General features: G+C 45.6%; 1 protein-coding gene across 1 annotated transcript in view; it reads left to right on the top strand.

The window, feature by feature from the left end:
• Positions 1 to 27,038, top strand: part of tie1 (tyrosine kinase with immunoglobulin-like and EGF-like domains 1) — a 162,923-nt gene extending 135,885 nt beyond the window's left edge. Inside the window, exons 18-24 of the mRNA XM_085983239.1 lie at positions 4,648 to 4,838; positions 6,700 to 6,813; positions 7,366 to 7,436; positions 17,534 to 17,574; positions 18,002 to 18,098; positions 24,434 to 24,533; positions 26,277 to 27,038. Of these exons, the coding sequence (XP_085839365.1) occupies positions 4,648 to 4,838; positions 6,700 to 6,813; positions 7,366 to 7,436; positions 17,534 to 17,574; positions 18,002 to 18,098; positions 24,434 to 24,533; positions 26,277 to 26,348 (686 nt within the window). The 3' untranslated portion in view covers positions 26,349 to 27,038. The remainder of the gene's footprint in view (positions 1 to 4,647; positions 4,839 to 6,699; positions 6,814 to 7,365; positions 7,437 to 17,533; positions 17,575 to 18,001; positions 18,099 to 24,433; positions 24,534 to 26,276) is intronic.
• Positions 27,039 to 27,545: the final 507 nt, after the last annotated feature.

Genomic DNA, 27,545 nt, shown 5'->3' with positions numbered 1-27,545 from the left:
GAAGCATGGCAAATGCAATATAACGTGGATAAATGCGAGGTTATCCACTTTGGTGTCAAAAACAGGAAGGCAGATTATTATCTGAATGGCAGTAGATTGGGAGAAGGGGAAGTGCAACAAGACCTGGGTGTCCTTGTGCACCAGTCGCTGAAGGTAAGCATGCAGGTGCAGCAGGCGGTTAGGAAGGCAAATGATATGTTGGCCTTCGTAGCGAGCGGGTTCGAGTACAGGAACAAGGATGTCTTGCTGCGGTTGTACAGGGCCTTGGTGAGACCACATCTTGAGTATTGTGTGCAGTTTTGATCGCCTTATCTGAGGAAGGATGTTCTTGCCATGGAGGGAGTGCAGCGAAGATTCACCAGGCTGATACCTGGGATGGCAGGAATGACGTATGAGGAGAGATTGGGTCGATTGGGCTTATACTCGTTGGAGAGAAGGCAGGGACAGGGTACTGAATTTGGATGATCAGCCATGATCTCACCGAATGGCGGAGCAGGCTCGAGGGGCCGAATGGCCTACTCCTGCTCCTATCTTCTATGTTTCTATGTTTCACCCACCTGATGCTGCACAGGGCAGAAGGCGACAGCGCAGGGCAGCATGTCGCCGCAGGAGATACCCCCAAAACAGGGTTTACAGGCCGAGGATGAGCTTCCTCAACATGAGTGAGCAGCACTGCCAAAGGAGGCTGAGACTTACGCGAGAGGTATTCACTGACATCTGCGCAATGCTGCGCCAACACCTGGAGCCCAGAGGAGTGGGTGGACACCCCTTACCAGTGGCTGTCAAAGTCACCACCGCACTCAACTTTTTTGCTTCAGTCTCTTTCCAGGGATCATCAGCAGACGTCAGCGGCAACTCCCAGTCGGCCGCACACACTTGCATCGTGCAGGTTACCGATGCCCTCTTTGCAAAGGCACACAATCACATACACTTCTCCACGGATCAAGCAAATATAACTGCGCGTGTGGTTGGCTTTGCAAATATGGCAGGCTTGCCAAAGGTGCAGTGCATCGTAGACTGCACACATGTGGCCCTTAAGGCACCCCATCACAACCCAGCTATTTTTGAAAACTGCAAGGGCTTCCACTCCCTCAACGTGCAGCTGGTGTGTAATGTAAGGACATTTTGCATGTTTGCGCCAAGTATCCTGGCAGTTGCCACGACTCGTTCATCCTGCGCCAGTCTAGTGTGCCTCCGCTCTTCAATCCGCCAAACCACCTTTCGGGATGGCTACTTGGAGACAAGGGCTATCCCCTGAAGACGTGGCTAATGACACCATTCATGAGGCCATCCAATGAAGCTGAGGAGTGCTACAACTCCAACCACATTTCGACCAGATCCATCATCGAGCAAACCATCGGCTTGTTGAAGATGCGATTCAGATGCCTTGCCAGATCAGCTGGAGCCCTGCAGTACTCAGCAGCCAGGGTCTCCAGAATTGTTGTGGTCTGCTCTGCACAGCACAACATCGCACAGCATCATGGCTTGCAGTTGCCTGAAGAACAAGTGGCTCAGCGCATAGCCTCCTCAGATGAGGAGGAGGAGGAGGACGAGAACGAGAATGAAGACCTTGTGGATGCTCATCAACCAGCTGCAGCAGCCCGTGATGCAAGGGATGCACTCATCTTGGCCAGATTTGCCTATGTTGCCCATTCAAAGACATGTGCCTGGCACCTTCTCACCACACCATAGACAGTTGGCAAGAACCTGTGGTTTCCTATCATTCTGACCACCATCATGACAAATACATTTTGCCCTGAGCCCTCAATGTGGAACTTCCATTTCCGAAATGACAGAGTCCAGAACTTCAACAGTTTGCCATCACTTCATTTTAATACATTGACTAAAGGATGGCATTTAACAATTAAACATAACAGAACACGCAAGTGACTACCCTTGTGACTACTTGTGCTTTATCTTCCTCTTACGCGTGCTTCTACGTGGTGCTTCCCCTGTGGCTTCAGCAGATGTGGAGGCCCCTTGCTCACTCCCATGCTGCTCCTGTCTCGACACCTTTGGCGGGCATCCTCTGGGGTTGTGAGCCTGTGAGGGCTCGCCAACAGTCTGCTCCATTTGTGGCTGTGCAGGGGCTGAGACGCCCATCTCAGTTGGGTGAGTACTCTGGTGGGGCTCTGACCGAGGGCTCCGCAGTGGCATGGGAGTGTGAGCGCTTAGAGAGGAGCCCCTACTTCCTTGTTCTCTGCCACCAACATCCCTCTCATGGGTCAGCCCCACTTCAGAGCTAGCAAGTGGCTTGACAGCGCCTTGCTGCACTTCAGGGGGGCCATGAGGACCCATGTCTGCAATGGCAGTCCTACTCCAGAGGACTTCCATGAAGGTCTGGTTTCTCTGATCAATAGCTGTCCATCGCTCCTCCAGAGATGTCAGTCTATTGTGAACATTCACCATATTTTCCACACTCTGGCGACTTAGCTCCTCCATGGCCATAGCCATCCTCTTCTCTACCGTAGCCATCCATTCCACGGAAGTAGCCATCCTTTCCACGGAGGTTGCCATCCTTTCCGCAGTGATGTGTTCATGCGCCAATGCCTCCACAAAGGCTCAGCTCATGTTAGCGTTGGACTCCTCCATCTGATCCACACTTGCAGTGACCTTGGAGACAAAACCTGCCAGAGACTCCTGCACCTGTTCCTGGAGTTCCAGCACCACGCTCCTTCTGGATGGACCCGGAGGCACAGGGTCCACATGCAGCTGAGCAGAGCTGGGAGCGCCCTGCGGCCTCCGACGAGGACTCTCCACTGCTGTCCCTGTCTCCACCATCCGCTGATGCTCAATTGTGAGCTGTGATACACCAGGTGGCAACACTACTCTATGCCCCGAAAGTCCCACCGAGGTGTGCGTGTCTGCGCTGGTGCTGGGTGCACTTAATTCTGGTGACGCTGCGCCCTCAGAGGTTGCAGGTTCCTTTGAGGAGTCTTCCGACTCAGTCTCTTCCTCCTGGACAGCGGGGAGTGGGGCTGCCAATGGTCCTGTGGGGGAGTAAAGCATGAGTTAGACATGTGATATAAACATAGCATGCACATGGAATAGTGCAGATGATCATAAGCCAATCTGTTTGAGCATTGGAAGCTATACCAGTCACTCATGCAATGTCAATGAGAGAGATACAAAACTATTCTGTCACCAGCTTGCTCTGATGTGCCCGTCTGTCCGTCCCCCACTTCCAGATCCTCCTCCGCTCCAATGATCTCCAGGGCCGCCTCCTCTGCGCTGGTAAGATGGCCTATTGAGGGTGGCCCTCCTCCGGTCTTCACCCTTTCCCTCTTATTGAGAGCTCTCTTTTCCTGCAATGAGGGACACAAGTGGAGTTTGAGTGAGAATGATGGAGTGAGTGTAGAGAATCCATAGCATAGATGCTTAAAAGGACACAAAGATGGAGTGAGGTCCCAAGACCAAGGGCCCTCCCTGTGTGTTGTTAGTTGTTGTCAAAGCATAACAGTGCTAGGGAGTGTGAGGGCAGCACAGTCACATAGTGAAGTGATTGTGCACATAGAGAGAGAGGGATGGTTAAGGGTGCAAGGGATGTAAGGGTAAAGTGGGATGTGTAGGAGTAGGTTGACAATGCAGAGTGATGGTGCTGAGAGGAGATGGGGAGCAGAATGAGGGTAAAGGTGATGCTATACTCACTTTGCCTGTTCGGACAAGGTCATTGAATCTCTTTCGGCACTGCAGCCAGGTTCTGCTTCACATCGATCTGGAACTGACCTCCTGGGCAATTTGCAGCCACACAGCTTTGGTCTGCTGGGGAGGTTTTTTCTCCCAGAGGATGGAAAGAGCACCTCCTTTTGTACTCTGGCTCCCTCCACCAGAGCATGGAGGGAGTCATCATTAAAGTATGGTGAGGCCTTGGGCCTTGAAGTTGACATTCCACTAGCTCCAAAAACTATTATGAACAGAAGCAAACACAAGCGTATCGGCACAAAATGAACCAAGGCTGCTTGGAGCCCTTAAATGCAGCTGGAGAAATGACGTCATCAGTCCCCAAAAAACTCATTGGGCCAGGGCTGTGCACACGCTAGGAATCAATTGCCCAATTAGGGCAAAATCGCAATTTTTCCCCGCCCGACAGTGGAGGCGGGATTGGGACCTGCCGACCACCTGACCCGCACCCAACCCGCCACCAATGGCAAAATCGAGCCCTATGTATTTTCAAATACAGGTCAAAAATGGACTCGATGCACAGATTTTCACGCAGCTAGCCTTCACAATCATAGTTAACTGCACAGCACCAGACAGTAAATCTCAAAAGACTTACAGGCTCACACATATTCCTGCATCTTTATATTTATTTGAGATTATATCAGGTAGTGTGTAGGAGTCAAGGATTAGGTCAGCGAGTGTGCAGGAGTCAAAGGTTAGGTCAGATAGTATACAGGAGTTACGAGTTAGGTCAGAGAGTGTACACGGATTAAGGGTTAGGTCAGGTAGTGTGTAGGAGTTAAGTGAGAGAATGTGCAGGAGTCAAAGGCTAGGTGAAGAAGTGGGCATGGATTAAGGGATAGGTCAGAGAGAATGCAAGAGTCAAGGGTTAGGTCATGAAGTGTGCAGGCGTCAGTCACAGTAACTTTGTGGAGTTATCAGATTCTGATGTGATGGCTTAAATGTGTCTGTTTTATGACTGCCCAGGTTACCTGTACATCGCTATTGAATATGCCCCACATGGAAACCTGTTGGATTTTTTACGGAAGAGCAGAGTTCTGGAAACAGACCCAGCATTTGCAAGGGAGCATGGAACTGCATCAACACTGACCTCGCAACAGCTGCTACAGTTTGCATCTGATGTGACAAAGGGAATGCAGTATCTGAGCGAGAAACAGGTGAGCAATGCCATTGAAGGTGTTATATCTTTTATTTATTTACTTGGCATCATTACGGTGTCAACTGATGAGAATCTTAATCATTGTGAGTGTGTGGGTTTAGCAGTGTGTGTGTCTGTGTGGTCCATATATTCAAACACATCTGTACACAGTTGCTGTGCACTGGATGTGTGTGCATGTCAGTGTGCACCAGCTGTGTATGTGTGCACAGGTTGTGTGTGCGTGTGTGTGTGTATGGGTCTGCACCAGGTATGTATGTGTGCACAGGCTGTGTGTGTGTGTGTGTGTGCACCAGGTATGTATGTGTGCACAGGCTGTGTGTGTGTGTGTGCACCAGGTATGTATGTGTGCACAGACTGTGTGTGTGTGTGCACCAGGTATGTATGTGTGCACAGACTGTGTGTGTGTGTGTGTGCACCAGGTATGTATGTGTGCACAGGCTGTGTGTGTGTGCACCAGGTATGTATGTGTGCACAGACTGTGTGTGTGTGTGTGTGTGCACCAGGTATGTATGTGTGCACAGGCTGTGTGTGTGTGTGTGTGCACCAGGTATGTATGTGTGCACAGGCTGTGTGTGTGTGCACCAGGTATGTATGTGTGCACAGACTGTGTGTGTGTGTGTGTGTGCACCAGGTATGTGTGTGTGCACCAGGTATGTGTGTGTGCACAGGCTGTGTAAGTGTGTATGGGTCTGCACCAGGTATGTATGTGTGCACATGCTGTGTAAGTGTGTATGGGTCTGCACCAGGTATGTATGTGTGCACGTGCTGTGTAAGTGTGTGTGTGTGTATGACTGTGTGAGTGTCTGCAGTGTGCAGTTAACTGTATGAACATGAAGAGAGTTGTTTGCAATTCTGTGTTCTCAGATGACAATGGTTTTAACCTGTGTGCACTGAGTACTATGTATGTTTGAATATTGGGTATGTATAAAATAGTGTAGTTAGCTGAATTAATGTGCATGCCATGTGCTGCAATAGTAGCTGACCATGTGAGTGTGAAGAGGTATGCAATACTGGATACTAAGTGTGTAGTTTACTATATGCAGGTGCAGGTGAGAGCCTGAGGTGGGCTTGTAAAAGTGTGCAGTGAGCTGTTTGTGTATGCTTGCTGAGAGCATGTGAGTGTATGGCCTGGCTCTGAGTGGGTGTGTATACCTGCATACATGTTCATAAGTGAATGTGATGGCAGAGTGAGTATAATATACTAGCTCTGTGCGTATGCGTGTGTATTTCCTGATGCTATTCTGGCAGAGTAAGGATGCATTGCTGCACCTGAGTTGTGTGCCTGCTGCCAGTGAACCCATCCATGTGATTGGTATATGCCTATGCACACATTGGCTGTGTATTCATTTGTTGGTGTATTGGCTGGATGAGGATTTACTGGTTGTTTGTCGGTACTCAAAGCAGAATTAATTGAAAACTCCTGCTGATTGGTGCTGACAGCATCAGTTATGCGCTTACACATCTGTACACATCTGTACACAGAAACCTGCACAGACAGCAGTACACAGAATTCCACACAAATAGGCACAACTAGTTCACATGGATACCCAAATTACTTTACTTTTTTCAAACCTTAATTCCTGCCACACTGTCAGATTATTCTACCATCCCTGAGCCTCAATCCCACTATGATTGTACTCTTTGAGCTTTGATCCCGTATATTGCTGAAGTACTCTTCTATTTCCAATTGCTGTGCGCAAATTGGCTGCCGCGTTTCCCACATTACAACAGTGACTCCACTTCAAAAGTACTTCATTGGCTGTAAAGCGCGTTGAGACGTCCAGTGGTTGTGAAAGGCGCGATATAAATGCAAGTCTTTCTTTTCTTTCTTTCCAAGTCTGATGCAAAATTTGTCTCAGTTTATTCACAGGGACCTCGCAGCCAGAAATGTGCTAGTGGGAGAAAATCTCGTGGCTAAAATCGCAGATTTTGGACTGTCCCGAGGGGAAGAGGTGTATGTAAAAAAGACCATGGTAAGATTGAATAAGTCAATATTTTATCCTGCAGATTGTTAGCTTATTTCTCCCTCATTAAAGCCTCCTGTGAATCATGTGACCATATTGTTCTACACTGATAATGACTCCAGGACTTGAGCATGTTATCTAGGCTAACACTTTAGTCCACTACTGAGGAGTGTTGCCTTGTCACGAGTGACAGCCTTCAGATGAGACGTTAAGCTGAAGTCACGTCTGCTTATTCCTGTGGTTCACATGGATGTTAATGATCCTACGGCACTATTCAAAGGAGAGCAGGGAATTCTCTTGGAATTCTGGTCAACATTATTCCCTCAACCAACACCAACACAAATAGATTAACTGGTAATTTATTGCATCTGTTTGTGGGATCTTGCTGTGTGCAAATTGGCTACGTAACACCAGTTCCTCAATTTCAAAGTGCTACATAAATGTTAGATTTTTTTTCTTATCGCGAAGAATCCATTACATTTTCATACCCTGACCTGTAATCATTCTTCTGTAATGAACCTTATTTGGGACACTGTTTTTTTCCCCCTGCTAATTGTTTAGGGGCGGCTCCCAGTCCGATGGATGGCAATCGAGTCCTTGAACTACAGCGTCTATACAACAAAAAGTGATGTGTGAGTAACCAATAATTAGAAGGACGCGACTGTTGTCAACGAACCGGAAGCGTTCTGCGCATGCGCGCTGCCGGTCCGTCACGGGAGCAGGCCCCGTAAACACATTTTTAAAAAGCCGGGAAGGGCATTAAACAGGTACTCATTATACACCCTGCCCGATTCTCCTTTCTATTCACCTAAACAGAAAGTAGGGTCAGGTGGAGTGTATAACAGGCGACCAATCCAAACCCGCCCGTTTTACACTGAAATTGAAAGCTGCATCTGTGATTTCTAAGAATGCAGTTTCGTTAGTTGTGAAGAAAAACTGTCTCCCAATTATTAGTAAAGAAAGAATTCCCCTCCTGGTTATTACTGATATCAAACCAATAGAAGATTTTTTAAATGTTTTTAATAGCATTTTATTTATTAGTTTTATGCATTAATAAATATTTATAAGGTTACAGATTATCCTATATTTATACAACAAGCAATTCCATTTTTTAAAATTTAACAGAAAGATTATTGAAATCAATCCCCTGTCAATGCATGCATACAGAAGAAAGAGAAAAAGAACTATTTAAGGCAGTGATATCTGACTCAAGGTCATCCTTCTTCAGAGTGTCTCTTTGACACCACTGTGTCAGCCAATGAGTTGAAGCTGTGGGGCAGGACTCACAGCAAACAGTCTATTTTACAGCAAACAAAATCTATTTACTCAGCAAACGGTGTCTATTTAAATAGCGCACTACAGCAGTCTACAGAGTCTATTTAAAAAGAGTCTATGAACTACAACTCATGACTGAAACTACAGCAATTTCTCCTGATAAAAGCAGGGTGACTTCTCCAGCAAAATGCAGTGAGTGGAGGATAGTTACATAATACAAATTATGTGCGTAAAATCAATCCCAGCTGTTGGATCCATGTGTTAATGGAGACACAGAATGCAGGAGTTGATTTAACAAGTGTTTACTGAACAAAGTCTGGAGGTGAACTAACTACACAAGACGCTATACAGGCTTACATATCCGAGTGGTCACTACTGGTACTACAGTACACAGGGGCTTCAAAAACATAGTTCCTCTTAAAGGTACATACACTACAATTCCTCCCTTTTTAGATAAATAGTACATAACATTTTAAGTAATCATTAAATAACATTTTTACAAAAACAATAATCTACACATTTGCTGAAGTTAATCAATTACAAATTCAGTCTCTCTGGAAGCTTCCTGACTCGGTCCGGATAACGCCTCGGTGGTGTAGTAGGTTTCGGTGGTGTAGTAGGTTCTTTTGGCAAGGTCGATTCGGCTTCAATGCCAGTGTCGGGTTCATCTGGTTCCAGTATCACCGGATCGGAGGTAGATACTATGGGTATCTCTGCTTCATCACTAGGCGTATAGAGTTGTGGTGTAGGTTGTCCTTTTTCGGACGACTCTATGATCTGGTCAGCATGGCACCTTATTATGCTTTCTCCAATGTCCACGGTATACATCAGCGGTCCTAGTCGTGTGCAAATAGTTCCAGGCTGCCATTTCTCGGTACGGTAGTCCCGGGCCAAAACTGGTTGACTTATCTGGAAGGTTCTAGTTGGCCTTTCATTCATGCTTTGAAATTGCCGGTTCTCTACGTCCCTTCTGACGTTTGGCTTGACCAAATCCAGCCGGCATCTTAGTCTTCTATTGAAAAACATCATGGCGGGGGTTTGGTTTGTAACCACGTGTTGCATTCCTGTACGCAAACAACAAGTTTTCTACCTTATGTTGTAGATTTATGTCTTCATTACCCATGGCCTTTATGGCCTTCTTGAAGGTCTGGACAAACCTTTCAGCTAATCCATTGGTGGCGGGATGGTATGGGGCGGACGTGTAGTGCTTAACCCCATTGTTTTTTAAGAACTTCCTGAATTCTTCGGATACAAATTGCGGTCCATTATCAGAACAGATCTGTTCAGGCAGCCCATTCCTGGCGAATATGGTCCTTAATACTGTGATGGTTTTTTCCGTGGTGGTGGAGGACATCTTTATTACCTCCGGCCATTTGGAGTGTGCATCCACCGCGATTAAGAACATTGAGTCCATAAATGGACCAGCAAAGTCGATATGTACCCTTTGCCATGGAGATGAGGGCCACTCCCATGGGTGTAGAGGGGCTTGTGGTGGGGCGTTTTGGACCTTCTGGCATCCTAGACAGCTCTTGGTCATTTCTTTGATGTCTCCATCGATACCTGGCCACCACACAAACGCTCTGGCTAAGTTCTTCATTTTCACTCCACCCAGATGTCCCTCGTGAAGCTCCTTTAGCACTTTATCCTTGAGTTTGGGTGGAAACACCACTCTGGATCCACACATCAAGGTTCCTCGGCACACTGACAGCTGTTCTCTTCTTTGCGAGAATGCTGGCAACAGTGGTTCGCCATGTGCTGGCCATCCCTTCACCGTTAAATCGTAGACTCGTGAGAGAGTCGGGTCATTTCTCGTTTCCTTTTCAATGGTAGAATTTGTCACCAGTAGACATTCCACTATGGTTGAGTGGAACATCTCCACTGGGTCCACTGTAGGCGCCTCTTCTACCGTTGGCAACGGTAGGCGCGATAACCCGTCAGCATTCCCATGCTGTTTTGTTCCTTTGTATTCTATGTCATATTGGTGTGCCCCTAGGAAAAGGGACCACCTCTGTAGCCTTTGCGCTGTCATAATGGGAACGCCCTTTTTAGGGTTGAATATGGAGACGAGGGGTTGATGGTCAGTCAACAAGGTAAATTTTTGTCCGTGTAGGTAATGGTTGAATTTCTTCACCCCCCACACCAGGCTGAGTGCCTCCCTGTCGATCTGGGCATAGTTACGCTCAGCTGAGTTCAATGAGCGTGACGCAAAAGCTATCGGCCGCTCCGAGCCATCAGGGAATCTATGCGATAATACCGCTCCCACGCCGTAAGGGGATGCATCGCACGCCAGTCTGATTGGCAGTGATGGGTTGTAATGAGCCAACACTTCCCTGGACGTGATTAAGCCTTTGCATTTATGGAAGGCACGTTTACAGTCTTCGCTCCATTTCCAAACTACTCCCGTTTGTAGCAGTGCGTTAAGAGGGTGCAGAACCGTTGACAAGTTCGGTAAAAATTTAGGATAGTAATTTATTAATCCCAGGAACGACCTTAATTGTGAGACATTTTCAGGCGCGGGGGCTTTTACAACCGCTTCAATTTTTTCAGGTGACTTATGCAACCCTTCTTCGTTAATGACATGGCCACAATATGATATTTGTTTCTGGAAAAATTCGCACTTGGGGCGATTTGCTCGTAGGCCCCGTTCTCTCAGCCTCGTGAGCACCTGCTCCAAGTTGGCAAGGTGCTCGTTGTCGTTTTCTCCTGTTACAAGGATGTCGTCTAGGTAGCATTGAGTCCCCGGAATCTCTTGCAGGACTTGCTCCATAGCTCTTTTCCAGATAGCCGGAGCTGATGCCACTCCGAAAACCAGTCGATTGTACAGGTACAGGCCTTTGTGTGTGTTTATCGTGAGATACTTTTTAGAGGCCTCCTCAACCTCCATCTGTAGATATGCCTGTGCTAAGTCAATTTTGGTGAAACGTTTCCCTCCAGATAGTGAGGCGAAAATATCTTCTATCCTCGGAAGAGGTTACTGTACCGTGTGAAGAATCGGGTTTACAGTCACCTTGAAGTCCCCACAGATGCGAATTTTTCTCTGTTCTTCAGATTTATCATTATTCAATGTTTTCTTCATGACCGGGACGATGGGTGTTGCCCACTCGCTCCAATCTACCTTGGATAACACGCCTGCTTTTTCCAAATTCGCCAGCTCTGCCTCGGCTGCTGGACGAATTGCGTATGGCACCGGCCTTGCCTTAAAAAACTTGGGAATTGCCGCATCTTCCACTTTTATTGAGGCGGTGGCGCCTTTCAGGGTTCCTAGTTCCTGTTGAAACACTTCTTTGGCGTTAGCCAAGATTTCTTTTAATCGTCCAGGTATGACGTCATCATTTTTTTTCTTACTGGTCACCGTCAGTGCCTGAATGGAGTGCCAGTCTAAACGTATCTTTCTGATCCATTCACGTCCCAACAACGGTGGACCACCATCTTGCAGAACGTATAAATACAACTTCTGTATTTCCTTGCCGTTGTATACAACAGGCACCCTTATTTTCCCTCTGGGGTATACTTTCTGCCCCGTATACGTCTTCAAGATAATGGATGTGTCTTTCAAAGGTATATGCGGAAATAGCCGCTCGTAATCCCGTCGACTCATGACGGTCAGAGCTGTTCCTGTATCTAGCTCCATTTTGACTGGGGACCCCGCTATCGTGAGGGTAACCAAATGGTCTGGTAATCTTCTTTGGCAATTACATTATGTAATTTGAGACAGCTTAGTCTCTTGTTTCCAGAGTCGCTATCGCTCTTCTGGTCTTCGGAGCTACTGTCCGTCATCATTTGTACCTTTCTGTACTTTTCCTTTTTGACCTTTTTACTGTCAGCGGATTTTTTTCCAGATCTGCATACACGTGCAATGTGTCCCATCTTTCCGCATTGCCTGCATGCTTTGTCCTTGAACCAGCAGTCCTTCTGGTCATGGGTGGATCTGCCGCAGCGATAACATCTCTCGAAACCCCGTGTCATTTCATGGGTGCCAAAGTCCTGTGGCTTTTGCTGTATCTCTGCAGCTCCTCTTGCTGCTGCTTCGTATGATACAGCCACACTGAAAGCCTTGTCCAGTGTCAAATCTTTCTCAGAAAGTAGTCTTTTTTATGTTCCTTCGCTTAGGAGACCGCAGATGAATTTGTCTCATAGAGAATCTGCCAGTCCTGCCCCGAATTGGCAGTGCTTTGACAGTTTTCATAATTCGGTGAGGTAATCAGCGTTGCTTTCATTCTTGTGCTGATTCCTCCTGAAGAATTTGAATCGTTCCGCTATCAGCAGCGGTGTTGGGTTTAAGTGCTCCTGTAAGGTATCAACAATCTCCTTAAAATTCTTGTCCATCGGTTTGGCTGGAGTGATCAAGTTTCATAACAGCCCGTATGTCCTTGCGCCCATCAGATTTAGAAGTACCGATGCCTTTTTATCATCCGCTACTTCATTCGCCTTGCAATATACCTCCACTCTTTCCACATATGTGGTCCAATCTTCTATATCACTATCGAAAGCAGTAATATTGCCAGTCTTCGGCATCCTGGAAATCCAAAATGGCGCCTCCCGCGCGTTTCCTTCTTCCCCGCCGAGTCAAGATGGCGCCTCCCGCGCTTTCCCACCACTGCCGCTGCTGCCAACGCTGTTCTCCGCGGTTCCCGTTGCGACCTGCAGCTTTTCGCGGTATTTCTATTTTTTTTTATATATCTTTTAAATAGTTTCTCCGTTACTTGGAGAACCGTTCCTGTCGTGGAGCGGACCCTCTGGGACTTTCCCCTCCCTCTGCTCGGTCCGAACGCCGACCTGCTTTGCAGCACCGGCCGCCTCCTGAGTGTTCCACCCTCTGTCTCTCTTTGCTTTTGCTTTCTGACTCGCTGCCCGTTCCCGCTGCAGAGCCACCCGATCGAGCCCCAGCCCGCCGCAGCCCAGGAAGGATCAGTGCACTACCTGCCACCAGCCCGTTTAGCTGGTGAAACCACAGTTTGTTTGTTTTTCTTCTTGCTTCTGGCTTCGACCTTCGTCTGAGGAATCGATCTCCTTGAGGTGCTGCCGAATTGCAGGTAAGTTCGTTTCTAACTCGTCGCCACTGTTGGATCCGTGTGTTAATGGAGACACGGAATGCAGGAGTTGATTTAACAAGTGTTTACTGAACAAAGTCTGGAGGTGAACTAACTACACAAGACGCTATACAGGCTTATATATCCGAGTGGTCACTACTGGTACTACAGTACACAGGGGCTTCAAAAACATAGTTCCTCTTAAAGGTACATACACTACACCAGCCATTTACAGCAGTGTTGTCTCCAGGCATGATTGACGGGGGAATTACCTAATCATCTCCATTCTGGCCGGGAATAGTGGTGTCGCTATATACAGCCATCCTTCTTTGTAATCTGATATTGTTTGTGAAAGTGCTTCAGCTCCCTCCTCTGTACCCATCCCAGTCTCCTTCCAGAATTGGCGATATACTTTAAAAATGGAAAATGGAGCACAGTTGTATCATTATCATTACGCCCCAGGGAGATAGATTCTGGCCATCCCTGCTGCTAGGCTGTTGTGGAGTATTTTAAGCCAACACTCGACACAAGGTTTTCGATCGATAGTCAAGTTGTCTTTATTGCACCGGTGGGGAAACAGCCTGCTCTGCCTTAGCCAGACTTTTCCAAATTGTTACAGAAAACACTACGGCCTAGAAATTCAGTTGGCTGCACCAGCCGTTAGCGCCTTAGGAGGAGTAGATCTCGAGCGCTAGGCACTTAGCGCCCGGGCGCAGCGCGATCTGCGCCTCGCCCCAACTTCAGTAGACATTTAGCGCCGGCGCAAAGTCATTGCGCGCGCTCATCTGCGTGCACAGATCATGACGTCATTTCGTCGTGCAACGCCCTTTGTGCGCCCGGAACCGGAACTTCACTCGCGCCGCCCCATTGTGCGCCTGGCGGCCCGAACGACTGTGAAGTGGAATGGTACACAGCCGAGGCGGGCTGCGGGGAGCGCAAATTAAAGGGCACTCCTGCAGTAGAAAAGGGAGGAGGAGGAGGAGGAGGAGGAGGAGGAACACTAATCTCAGCCTTTCAAAAAAACAAACCCACCCTCCCCCTTTAAGAGCTCACTGGAGCCAGAGTGTCTGCCGGCAATCAGCAGCTCGCCGCACCTGCCCTGCACCCAACTTCCGGTGTTAGCGCCCCGGGCTGCCGGCTTAGCGCCTAATGATAGTCGTGCATCGCCTGTTTTAGCGCAGCAGCAACCTCTTAGGGCGATGCAACTGAATATCGGCGAAGTGGCCTCGACTTTGCGCCGGGCGCAAACTTTAGCGGCCGCCCGACTTTACCGCCCCAAAAGTGGCTATAATGAATTTCTAGGCCTACATTTTTATATATTACAATAAGCATAGCCACCTCATGTTAAATTCATTCCTGCCACCTGATTGGATCTTGGCCTGCATGCACCTTCACGGATTGGTTATGAATCTTAATATAAACATATATAAGCTGCCTCCTCAATCAATCACTCAAACTGCTGAATGCTAATTAAAAGATACCTTGGAATGTAAACTAGGTAATAAAGTTCTTACGGGCAGTTGAAATGCTGGACATCCTGTCTCCATTTAATTGTTTTATATCTCTCCAAAGGTCAGCTATCTTTGACCGCATCTTTATGGATGTGGTCTTTCATGTTAGTCCCTGTCTTCCTTACACCTTCAGTGAAACTGCCAGCGATGTCAGTTTAACTCTTTCCCCACTTCATAGGTCCTAGCTTGGTTCTGGTCATCCCCATCACTGGACCACAAACAGGTTCTTGTGCTTCACCAAATGTGTTTTACAACACTCTGCACCACAGCAGGGTTTGCAAGCAGTTACGAACTGACCAATAATTACAGGATCACCTGATAGTTACAGGTGAGGAAGGCCATTCAGCCCATCTTAATTTGTCCATCCAGAAAGACCCCACCTCCCCCAATTCCAGCATCTATTCCTGTTTTTTTCCAGTTCCGACGAAAGGTCTTCGACCTGAAACGTTAACTCTGTTTCTCTCTCCACGGATGCTGCCTGGCCTGCTGAGTTTTTCCAGCGTTTTCTGTTGTTATTCCAGCATCCAATTGTTTCTTAAATGATTCCAGGATTTTTACTTACTGCAGCTGGGACTTCATTGCGTTTGCTGATCATTCTTTATGCCAAGAACTTCCTGATATCAGTTTTACCTTTTACTAGTTTTATCTTGATAGCTGTATCCTCACAATTCTGGTAACATCCTTGTAAATATGTTCCGCACTTTTTCCACTGCTTCAGTATCCTTTTTGTAGTATGCAGACCAGACCTACGCACAGTACTCTAAGTGTGATCTAATTAAGATACTATATAAGTTTAACATTAGCTCCCTGATTTTGGATTCTAATTCTCTAGAAATGAACCTCAGTACTTTGTTTGCTCTCTTTATAGCCTTTCTGGCCATATCCCTTCCTTTCCTAAACACTGGAAGTATACCACAGAATATTACTTTGCATCCCTATCTTTGAGTTCTGAGGCAATCCACATATGGCCTTTCTGGTCCTTTATATTATTCCTCCCTCTCCCTGTGTCGTTTACCCCCCTCTCCCTGTGTCGTTTACCCCGAGGTGGACTATTACCATTGAATCCCTTGCAGTTAACCTTCTAACCTATCCTCAATACGAATTGTTGTAGCTCTTGGTACGCAGCTCACTATCCTACAGGTATCGTCTTTACAGCATACCTGGCTATCTACTTCCCTGACAAAAGAAACTTATAAAATTCTGACAGGACTGGACAGACTAGATGCAGGAAGGATGTTCCCGATGGTCGGGGAGTCCAGAACCAGGGATCACAGTCTAAGAATAAGGGGTAAGCCATTTAGGACAGAAATGAGGAGGAATTTCTTCACCCAGAGAGTGGTGAACCTGTGGAATTCTCTACCACAGAAGGCAGTTGAGGCCAATTCATTAAATATATTCAAGAAGGAGTTGGATATATTTCTTGAGGCTAAAGGGATCAAGGGGTATGGGGAGAAAGCAGGGACAGGGTACTGAATTTGGATGATCAGCCATGATCGCATTGAATGGCGGAGCAGGCTCGAGGGGCCGAATGGCCTACTCCTGCTCCTATCTTCTATGTTTCTATGAATCCCCCAAAACTACAGTCACTCTGTCACCTGCAAATTGTGTCTTAAGTCCAGTCTGTCCTCTCAGGTTTTCTTGCTGCTATTTCTTCTAAGACCTATTTTCCTTATGATCACCATTTTATTAAGTTATCGTTATCCTGTTGAGTGATTATCCCCCTCATCTATGGGCATCATTTATCTTTAGTTTTGTACTTCAGTGGAATATATATCTAAGATAGGACTGACACACTGCAATGATTAAATGCTGATGATGCAGAGTAGCTCTCCTGTGGAGTACTTTCTATATTTTGTTATCAAGCTGATTCTACAGGAAATATGACTCTGTTCACTGATGCTCTCAGTCGGAACCATGCAAGTATAGATAACTTCTCTCAGGAAGCAGCTTGTGTTCATTCAACCACAGTTTGCATCCAGTGGTGTGAGGCACAGATACTCAAAAATAAAACAAAGTGTTTCCTGGATTTCAGCCCAATATAACTCCAACCACATGGATAGTGATGGACTGCTTACAGGGCAGTCCTTTACCAGGATTCCAACACAGAGTAATCCCTGAATAAACCCTGGCTTCAGAGTCACTCGAATGAGTGGTAGGAATGAAAGCCTAGATTTTCTGCTTTTTAGACCTGAGTGGTTATTGGTGGACAGACTCAAATGAAAGTTTGCTGTTTGCTGTTTTTACCCGGTTTTCCGAGGTCATCTTTATTAACGTTGCTTCATATGGAGATTTGTTTTGATGTAGGGAGCACCCGAATCATGTGAGGAAAATTGCACACATGTGACATTTGAAACGTTATATTAGGGTGACAAAAATTCTGAAAGCCTTTGGAAAGCCGGAGAAAGCATTTCAACCTATTAGCAGCTCAAGCCAAGGCTGGAGTGCAAGGGACTCAGAAGTGACGGGCATAAAACGAAGGGAAAGGAAACCCAAGGTGCAAACAAGTGATGGAGCCCACAAATCCCTTTGTGATGGCTGCTGAAGTGGAGTAGTTGCAGCATGATACTGGTCCTCTGTACCACTACATGGCGTCATCCCCATAGGTCAGCACACATAGTGACACAAGCCATTCTAAGGGTGGTAACGCTTGTAAAAAAAAAACACTGTTCTTTAAACTACATAGCACATTACACAGCAAACAACTATAAACCAGGGACAAAATACTCCATTTTTGTCATATGATTAGTTTCAGTTACTGCTCAGAACCATCAGGATAGTACTCCCCACTGTCAATGCCCACTTACTGCTGTCAGAATTATTGTTTGAGCTATTAGTGATCACACGCTGTTCAAATGACATCTTCTGTCAATCAAATTGCAAATGATTCACATATGAATTTTATCTTTTCCTCAGCTGGTCATTTGGAGTGTTGTTGTGGGAGATCGTCAGCCTTGGTAAGTGACATCAGCACCACATTTCTGTAGTGTGCTGGAGAATTGGTTTCTTTTGCATGTGTGTGTGTGTCTCTGTCTCCTCTATGCTTCTCTGTTTCCAGCTGCTCTGTCTCTAAATCACTTCACAATATCTTTGTGTTGATTTTGCAAATGATTAGTGTCACTACTGGGATGATACAGCCACCCCTATATAATTTTGTGAGCTTTTTATTTAAATTGAATTTCAAATTCTCAAGCTACCATGGTGGGATTTGAATTCATGTTCTCTGGATTACTAGTCCAGTGACACAACAACTACGCAACCATAGTCTTCTCTCTTACTCGTTTCAAACTTGCTGGTGGCCTGTGTTATGGACCTTGTTCTTTCACATGGGTTTCTTAATTTATCTGTATTTATCTTGTGCTAATTGCTGTCTGATTGTTGTAGGTGGAACACCATATTGTGGAATGACATGTGCAGAACTCTATGAGAAATTACCACAGGGCTTCCGATTGGAAAAACCCCTCAGCTGTGATGATGAAGTGTGAGTAACTACCTGCTGATCCTCTCATATTTCCAGTTGCCATGCTGACTCTGTAATCACAACCTGAGTTGTTCTCACAAGATTTTTTTGTCTTTTTAATTTCTTTATGTCTTTATTTTACATTTGTTTTCCACATTGGTGAGCATTTCATTCCATGTGCAGTACAACTTATATATTTCTTTCAAATGTCTGATCTCTCATTCTGATCAATCTAAATATGTTTTAGTAACTGACGATTATCTGTGAGAACTTCCAGTTCTATCTTTTAGGATTGTTTGTGTCAGTGTATGTGTGTAAAGACAATAGAGAGAAAGGATCTTAGCTCGGAAAATCAAGAAGTAGAGTCAGTTTGGGTGGAGCTAAGAAACAGCAAGGGGCAGAAAACATTGGTGGGAGTTGTTTATAGGCCCCCAAACAGTAGTTGTAATGTAGGGCAGAGTATAAATCAGGAAATTAGAGGCGCGTGCAACAAGGGTAATACAGCAACCATGGGGGACCTTAATCTACATATAGACTGGGCAAACCAAATTTGCAGTGTGGAGGACGAGTTCATGGAATGCATACAAGATAGTTTTCTAGATCAGTATGTTGAGGAACCAACTAGGGAACAGGCTAATTTAAATCTAGTATTGTGCAATGAGAAATGGTTAATTAATAACATTGTAGTAAAGGGGCCTTTAGAGAAGAGTGACCATAATATGATAGAATTTTATATTGAGTTTGAAAGTGATTTAGTGAAGTCCAAAACTAGGATCTTAAATCTAAACAAGGCAAACTATGTAGGTATGCGGGGCAAGTTGGCTAAGGTAGAGTGGGAAACTACATTAAAAGGTATGACGGTAGACAAGCAATGGCTAACATTTAAAGATTTAATACATAATTTACAACAAATATACATTCCTTTAAGGCACAAAAATCCCACAGGAAAAGTGGTCCAACTGTGGCTAACAAGAGAAGTTAAAGATAATATTAGATCAAAGGAAGAGGCTTCTAATGTTGCCAAAAAGAGTAGTAAGCCTGAGGATTGGGAGGATTTTAGAATTCAGCAAAGGAGGACCAAGAAATTAATAAGGAAAGAGAAAAAAGAATATGAGAGTAAATTAGCAAGAGACATAAAAACAGATTGTAAACATTTCTATACGTATGTAAATAGGAAGAGATTAGTGAAAATAAACATGGGCCCATTAGAGGCAGAGACAGAAGAAATTATAATGGGCAATAAGGAAATGGCAGAGATATTAAACAAATACTTTATATCTGTTTTCATGGTAGAAAACACAAAAAACATTCCGGAAATAATGGGGAACCAAGGGTCTTGAGAGAATGAGTAACTTAAAGAAATCAGTTTAAGTAAAGACATAGTACTGGAGAAATTAATGGGACTAAGTGGTGGCAAATCCCCTGGACCGTACGACCTGCATCCTAGGGTTTTAAAAGAGGTAGCTGCAGAGATAGTGGATGCACTGGTATTAATCTTCCAGAATTCCCTAGATTCTAGAACAGTCCCCAAGGATTGGAAGGTAGCAAACATAACGCTGCTATTTAAGAAAGGAGGAAGAGAAAAAACGGGGAATGATAGGCAAGTTAGCCTGACATCGGTAGTAGGCAAAATGCTAGAATCTATTATTTGGGACGTGCTAACAGGGCACTTAGAAAATAGTAATATGATTAGGCAGAGTCAACATGGTTTTATGAAAGGGAAATCATGTTTGACAAATCTGTTAGAGTTTTTTGAAGATGTAACTAGTAGGATGGATAAGGGGGAACCAGTGGATGTAGTGTATTTGGATTTTCAAAGAGCTGTCACCTCAGTCACTGATGCCCTATTACCTTTAAGAACATAAGAACATAAGGAGTGAGAGCAGGAGTAGGCCATGCGGCCCCTCAAGCCTGCTCCGCCATTCAATAAGATCATGGCTGATCATCGACCTCAACTCCACTTTCCCGCCCGATCTCCATATCCCTTGAGTCCCCTAGAGTACAAAAATCTATCTATCTCAACCTTGAATATACTCAAAGACTCAGCATCCACAGCCCTCTGGGGCAGAGAATTCCAAAGATTCACAACCCTCTGAGAGAAGAAATTCTTCCTCATCTCAGTCTTAAATGGCCTACCCCTTATCCTGAGTCTATGCCCCCTAGTTCTAGACACTCCAGCCAAGGGAAACAACCTCTCAGCATCTACCCTGTCAATCTCCTTCAGAATCTTGTATGTTTCAATGAAATCACCTCTCATTCTTCTAAACTCCAGAGAGTATAGGCCCATTCTACACAATCTCTCATCATAGGACAGCCCTCTCATCCCAGGAATCAATCTAGTGAACCTTCATTGCACCGCCTCCAAGGCAAGTATATCCTTCCTCAGATAAGGAGACCAAAACTGTGCACAGTACTGCAGGTGTGGTCTCACCAAGGCCCTGCACAATTGTAGCAAGACTTCCTTACTCTTATATTCCAACCCCCTTGCAATAAAGGCCAACATGCCATTTGCCTTCCTTATTGCTTGCTGTACCTGCATGCTAGCTTTCTGTATTTCTTGCACGAGGACACCCAAATCTCTCTGAACACCACCATTTGAAAGTTTCTTACCATTTTAAAAAATATTCTGTTTTTCTATTCTTCCTACCAAAGTGAATAACCTCACATTTCCCTACATTATACTCCATCTGCCACCTTACTGCCCACTCACTCAGTCTATCTATATCCCTTTGCAGACTCTTTGTGTTCTCCTCACAGCTTCCTGTCCCACCTAGCTTTGTCTCATCAGCAAACCTGGATACATGACACTCGGTCCCTTCATCTAGGTCATTAATATAGATTGTAAATAGCTGAGGCCCCAACACTGATCCTTGCGGCACCCCACTAGTTACAGCCTGCCAACCTGAAAAAGATCCGTTTATCCCTACTCTCTCTTTTCTGTCCGTTAACCAATCCTTTATCCATGCTACTATATTACCCCAACCCCATGAGCCCTAATATTGTGTAATAATCTTTTATGTGGCACCTTATCAAATGCCTTTTAGAAATCCAAATATACTACATCCACTGGTTCCCCTTTATCTACCCTGCTAGTTACAGCCTCAAAAAATTCTAATAAATTTGTCAAACACGATTTCCCTTTCATAAAACCATGTTGACTCTGCCTAATCATGTTATGATTTTCTAAGTGACTTGATACCACTTCCTTAACAATGGATTGCAGCATTTTCCCAACAACTGGTGTCAGGCTAATTGGCCTGTAGTTCCCTGTGTTTTCTCTCCCTCGTTTCTTGAATAGCGGTGTTACATTTGCGACCTTCCAATCAGCTGGGACCATTCCAGAGTCTAGGGAATTTTAGAAGATCTAAACCAATACATCCACTATCTCTTCAGCCACCTCTTTTAGAACCCTAGGATGTAGGCCATCAGGTCCAGGGGATTTGTCAGCTTTTAGTCCCATTAGTTTCTCTAGCACTTTTTCTCTACTTATATTAATTACGTTAAGTTCCTCACCCTCATTAGACCCTTGGTTCCCCACCATTTTGGGCATGCTTTTTGTGTCTTCTACTGTGAAGATAGATACAAAATATTTGTTTAACGTTTCTGCCATTTCCTTATTCCCCATAATAATTTCTCCTCTCAGCCTCTAAGGGACCAATGTTTACTTTTGCTACTCTTTTCCTTTTTACATACTTGTAGAAAATCTTACAATCTGCTTTTATATTTCTTGCTCATTTTCTCTCAAATTCTATTTTTTCCCCTTTTTATCAATTTTTTGGTCAACCTTTACTGGTTTCTGAAACTTGCTATTTACTCTTTCCTGAATCCTCCCAATGCCCCCCCCCCTTCATTAGTTTAAAGCCCTGTCTACTGCCCTAGTTATTCGATTCGCCAGGACATTGGTTCTAGCCCAGTTTAAGTGGAGCCTGTCCCAGCAGAACAGCTCCCTCTTTCCCCAGCACTGGTGCCAGTGGCCCATGAAGTGAAACCCATGCCTCCCACACCACTCTCTCAGCCACGCATTTAATCTTCTCATCTGCTTATCCCTATGCCAATTGGCACGTGGCTCAGGTAACAATCCAGAGGTTATTACCTTTGAGGTTCTGTGTTTTAATTTGGACCCCAACTCCTCAAACTCTCTCAGCAGAACCTCATTCCTAGTTCTACCTATGTCGTTGGTGCCTACAGGACTTTTTTGTGTTGCGGGGTACCGCAAGGATCAGTGCTTGGGCCTCAGCTATTTACAATCTATATTAATGACTTAGATGAAGGGACTGAGTAATGCATCCAAGTTTGCTGATGATACAAAGTTAGGTGAGAAAGTAGTCTGTGAGGAGGACGCAGAGAGGCGATAGACAGATTGAGTGAGTGGGCAAGAACTTGGCAAATGGGATACAATGTGGGCAAGTGTGAAGTTATCCACTTTGGTAGGAAAGCAAAAAAGTAGAATATTTTTTCAATGGTGAGAGACTGGGAAATGTTTGCATTCAGAGAGACCTGGGTGTCCTTGTACATGAATCACAGAAAGTTAACATGCAGGTACAGCAAGCAATTAGGAAAGCAAATGGTATGTTAGCTTTTGTTACAAAGGGATTAGAGTATAAGGCCTAGAAATTGAGTTTGCGCTGCGCCGGGGCTTAACGCCGGAAATTTAGCGCCGGTGCCGGCGCTACTGAAGGCTGTTTGCGCCTGAAAACTGGCGCTATGCGCCGCATTGCGGCGCTATTCCGGCGCTGCGGCGCCCGATGCGGTGCGGCAGGCTCGGGAAGTGCAGGCCTCCTCCTTCAGTTAAGGAGGAGCTGCCTGCACCCGCCCGCTGGCCGGTTAAATCGCCACAAAAATGAGCCCGGCACCTCGGGGAAGTGCCGGGCTCGCAGCCGAGAAGCATCTGTTCCGCGGGGGGGGGGGTGGGGGAGTCCGGGGAGGGAGGTGCGGGCAGGCGGCCGGCGGGAAAGCGGCCGGCCGCCTCGCCACCTTTATGCGCCAGCGCAAAGTCGTGTAAGACTCTGTTGCCAGAGTCTTAGTTGCGGCTGCCATGGGCGAGGCGGCCGCAACTGAATTTCGGCGCTGGGGCCCGTCACCACGGCAACCGGGACGCTGCGCACACCGATGACGTCATCGGTGCCGGCGCAGCGCTACTGGTGTAACGCCGATGTTGGGCCCTAGTCAATTTCAAAACCGGCTGTAAGTCCAGCGCAATGCCCTCTAGCGCCGCAAAATGGGCGCTAAGCCCACTCAATTTCTAGGCCTAAGAGTAAAGAAATCTTGCTACAATTATACAGGGCATTGGTGAGGCCATACCTGGAGTAATGTGTACAGTTCTGGTCTCTTTACCTAAGGCAAGACATACTTGCCTTAGAGGGAGTGCAACAAAGGTTCACTAGACTGGTTCCTGGGATAAGGGGATTGCCCTATGAGAAGAGATTGAGTAGACTAGGCCTATATTCCCTAGAGTTTAGAGGAATGAGAGGTGATCTCATCGAAACACAAAAAAATTCTTAAGGGGCTTGACAGGGTTAATGCTGAAAAAATGTTTCCTCTGGCTGGGGAATCTAGAACACGGGGCCACAGTCTCAGAATAAGGGGTCGGCCATTTAGGACTGAGATGAGGAGAAATTTCTTCACTCAAAGGGTTGTGAATCTTTGGAATTCTCTACCCCAGAGGGCTGTGGATGCTCAGTCGTTGAGTATATTCAAGACAGAGGTCAATAAACTTTTGGAAACTAAGGGAATTAAGGGATATGGGGATAGTGTGGGAAGGTGGAGTTAAGGTAGAAGCTCAGCCATGATCTTATTGAATGGCGGAGCAGGCTCAAAGGGCCAAATGACTGACTCTTGCTCCTATTTCTTATGTTCTTATGTTTTATACACAAGTGTGCACCTAAAGAGTGCCAATATAATACCAAACTATTTAATCCTAATTTATCTGGAATTCATACCGAACATCTCTATAATAGGGTATACGCTCTCCAATGGGATATACTCTCTCCTTGTCTTTAAATCCTCACTTTGATGGGTATTCTCATTTTTTGACAGAGCATTTTAGAACTCTTTGCAAAGAAAAATTCTCCTTTACTTTGACACGCAACACTCTGTTGATTCAGCTTATTTCCTCCTTTCTTCACCTTTTAATGGAAATTCTTTATCAAATCAAAGCACCGTGTTTCCGAGTTCACACTTTTTATAAACAGCTGAAAATTCAGAATAAGCTAAACAGAAAAACCTGAAGTCGACTTTCTGTGGTTTGATATTTCTTGCTGCATCACTTTAAAATTCAATGAGATCAGAAGTATTTTTATGTAAATCAACAGTTATTGGTTAAACCTTTCATCTTTGTTTATTTAAAACCTCCTTAGCTATGAATTCATGAGACAGTGCTGGAGGGACCGGCCCTATGAGCGACCGACCTTTGCACAGATTTCGGTGCAACTGAACCGAATGCTTGAAGCAAGAAAGGTAATTTATCTGAAGTGATGGAAAGTAGTTGAGATTATTAACTGACTGTGAGCAGTGGTCAGTCATACAAAGAGCCCAAGAACAGCTGGTATTGACATAATAACATTCACTGTAAGTCCAAAGGGCACCTGTTGTGGGCTACACAGCGGCTGGTGTGGGTTCAGAGTGCTTGGTGTGTGCAGGTGTATAAAGGAGTGATGTGTGGAAACCTCAACGAAATAAAAATTTCTCTGTAAAAATAAACATTTGGATATTCCCCAGATGTAAGTCGAGGCTTTTTTTTAAATTATTTTTCCCTCCAGTTTTTTTTGTTATCTCTGCAGATCTCCCTCAGTGTGGGGTGCACAGAGGTCGCAGCCCGTGTGTCTTCCCTCACTGCAGGGCCAAATGCATTGTATTCCCTCTCTGTGGGGACCAGACACAGTGGTCCTGAAATTCCACAGGCAGTGACTCCGCCATGTGCTCCGGGATCACGTCCAGCGGCTCCGTCCAGAGTTTGTGGGGTCCGTGGGAGGATGTACTACAAGGGGTGCTTCTTTGGTGCCCGCCTACCCCATACTCCAGGAAATTGGGGCAGCCATCGAGCTGTGAGGAGGGGTTGTCGCCCAGCCCCCGCCGCCCCCCCCCCCAATCTCTGGACAGTACCGATTGGCCCCAGAGTGGAGATCCCGCCCCATCATGGACACAGTGATCCTGCAGGAAATTCAGGACCTTTTGTGTGCATCTTGGTGCCTGTTATGAGGCTGACATATCATATTGATGCTTATATTTGCTATACCAATGTTTTTGAGGCAGTGTAACAGTTCATTTGCCCAACCTTGCCTCCTGGCCAAGAACTGGTGGAACTGATCGTATGTCTGGCCAGTAAATTGCAGTGTCAAATCCGCGAATTGGAAAGTGATGGCTGTAATGGTTCTACACTGTGGCTTCATCTTTTATAATTATATCTTTAATGGGGAAAGTGGGCAGTACAGTGGAGTGGAACAGTCGTCTCTGGAATCTGGGTTTGATTCCTACCCAAACTGCTGAGATGTAGTCTGCCCAGTACTGGTCCTGTGCAAAACGAAATTGGCAACCCTGACCCAAGCCCCTGGTGATTGTGAGTCTGTATCAGAAATGGCCCTTGCTTTGGCCACATTTGCCTCTAAATCGGCAATCTTACTCAAAAAGACCACAAGCTTGTGGGAAATGGAAATGTCGCACCCGTGCAACAGTAGGCGCTTTCTTGTTGGTGCACAGTAGAGGAGGATTTACTCTGTAACTGTTGCACTGGGCACATAAAACGAGAAAGTGATTTTCATAGAGCAAGCATCCCACAGCAATTTTTTTTTTTTTTAAAGCTTCCCTATTGGCTCTGTGAGTTGACCCAGTGAGCCTGGGTGAGCTATACAGACTAAGAAAGTCCCAGGTTCAATCCCTGATAGGCTGACCTAGCTAATCTTAACTGGGCAGTTGGTAGGGACACTGGTCTCAGTGGTCTTAGGCTAGGTTGGGAAACAGCAAAGCTAGCTGGAGTCCGCATCTGTGGATGTCAGGTGAGGACAGGATCGGCCCTGACTGTAGTGCCTCCTTTATTCACTGACACTAGGACAAGGTCCCAGAAAGCGATCATTGCCTACAGCACCATACCCAGCAACATGTCAGTGCTTTAAGGAGACAAGGGAAAATAATTGGTGAGAAAAAAAAGAAAGGAAAAGAAATATACCTTTTAATGAGCATTTGAACTTGTTAATTTCTCCCCAGGCTTACGTGAACACTGCTTTGTTTGAAAACTTCACTTATGCTGGAATAGATGCTACAGCAGAAGAAGTGTAACACACGGGCTATCCCTGGGCTCGTGCAGATAGGCACAGTACCCGAGGTCATGTAGTTCCTGCTAATGACACTCACAGACTGTTCCATAGGGAGCAAGTTCCAATGACTGCAGTCTCTGTTCAAAGAGACAGCAAGAAGCCTGAAGTTGACTGCTTGCACCACAAGCCAACACCCAAAGTAATGTATGAAACAAGATCATTTCTGCAGCATTATAAAGATCAGCGTGAGTTTAGGACCTATGCATGGTTCCCGTGACAGGGTGGATGACTGTGTCTAACCCCAGTGATGGAATGGGGATCTTCATACTATCTCAAGTTGTGGGATCGAGGCAGCCTGCCCAGCTTAACCTGGAAGTCAGCTGTGGAAATGGTGCATTTACATCCCATGAACAATGTGATGTTTCTCAAATCAAATTTAAGAGCTGGACTCCCTGCAACGTGACACTAGGAATATAAGGACTGAGTTAAATAAAACAATAGCGATGGAGTCAGTCGATTGGATGTGTGCGACTTAGAACACTGCTTTCAATATAATTGGTGTTGTGCACATATGTATATATGCACTCAAAACATTCACATAAAGTATTTCTTACTGTATAAGCACAATGGTTATGCATATTGTGTCTGTGTATATATACATATTGTACAAATAACGACTTCAGTTGAGAACAATGAACTATTCTGGATCAGACCATTGACTTCTGGGGTATGTGTGTGAAAGCAGTTTGTTTGATTGGAACGCAAACTTGACAGCAGGTGACTGGCTGAGAGCAACTGAAACTTAACCCGTGACACTAGGCCAATGACTCCATATCCACAAGGTTCTATACGCCACAGAATGTGTCAGGGATTCCGAGAAGGATTTTCTGTGATTTGTTGAATCCCAAATAGTCAAGCTTTAATGTGTCTTAGTCTGTCCAAGTTTCGCTGGGCTTTAGAGCTGGTGTAAAGACTCCTTTTCGGTGACATAACACTTCTCAAAGTTCGGGCTCTAATTCCACAATGTGCATCCCAATATTAATGTAAACAAAATTCATTGTCCTGATGTTCAATTAATGCATTTATGCAATCACCAGAATTGATATATATGGAGGTCCTGAAAGAAATGGTTCAAGGCTCAAAGATGAAGTGCCAAGGTGCTGGCATGTGATAGTGTAAAGCTGAATGATATCGTCAGTTTTAACATGTGTCGGGAACA

The sequence above is a fragment of the Somniosus microcephalus genome, chromosome 3 (assembly GCF_052327205.1).
Source record: "Somniosus microcephalus isolate GS21.2 chromosome 3, FLI_Smic_1.0, whole genome shotgun sequence".
NCBI classification, from domain to species: Eukaryota; Metazoa; Chordata; class Chondrichthyes; order Squaliformes; family Somniosidae; genus Somniosus; species Somniosus microcephalus.
The sequence above is the reverse complement of the archived record's forward strand: the minus strand, read 5'-3'. Positions and strand labels throughout refer to the sequence as shown.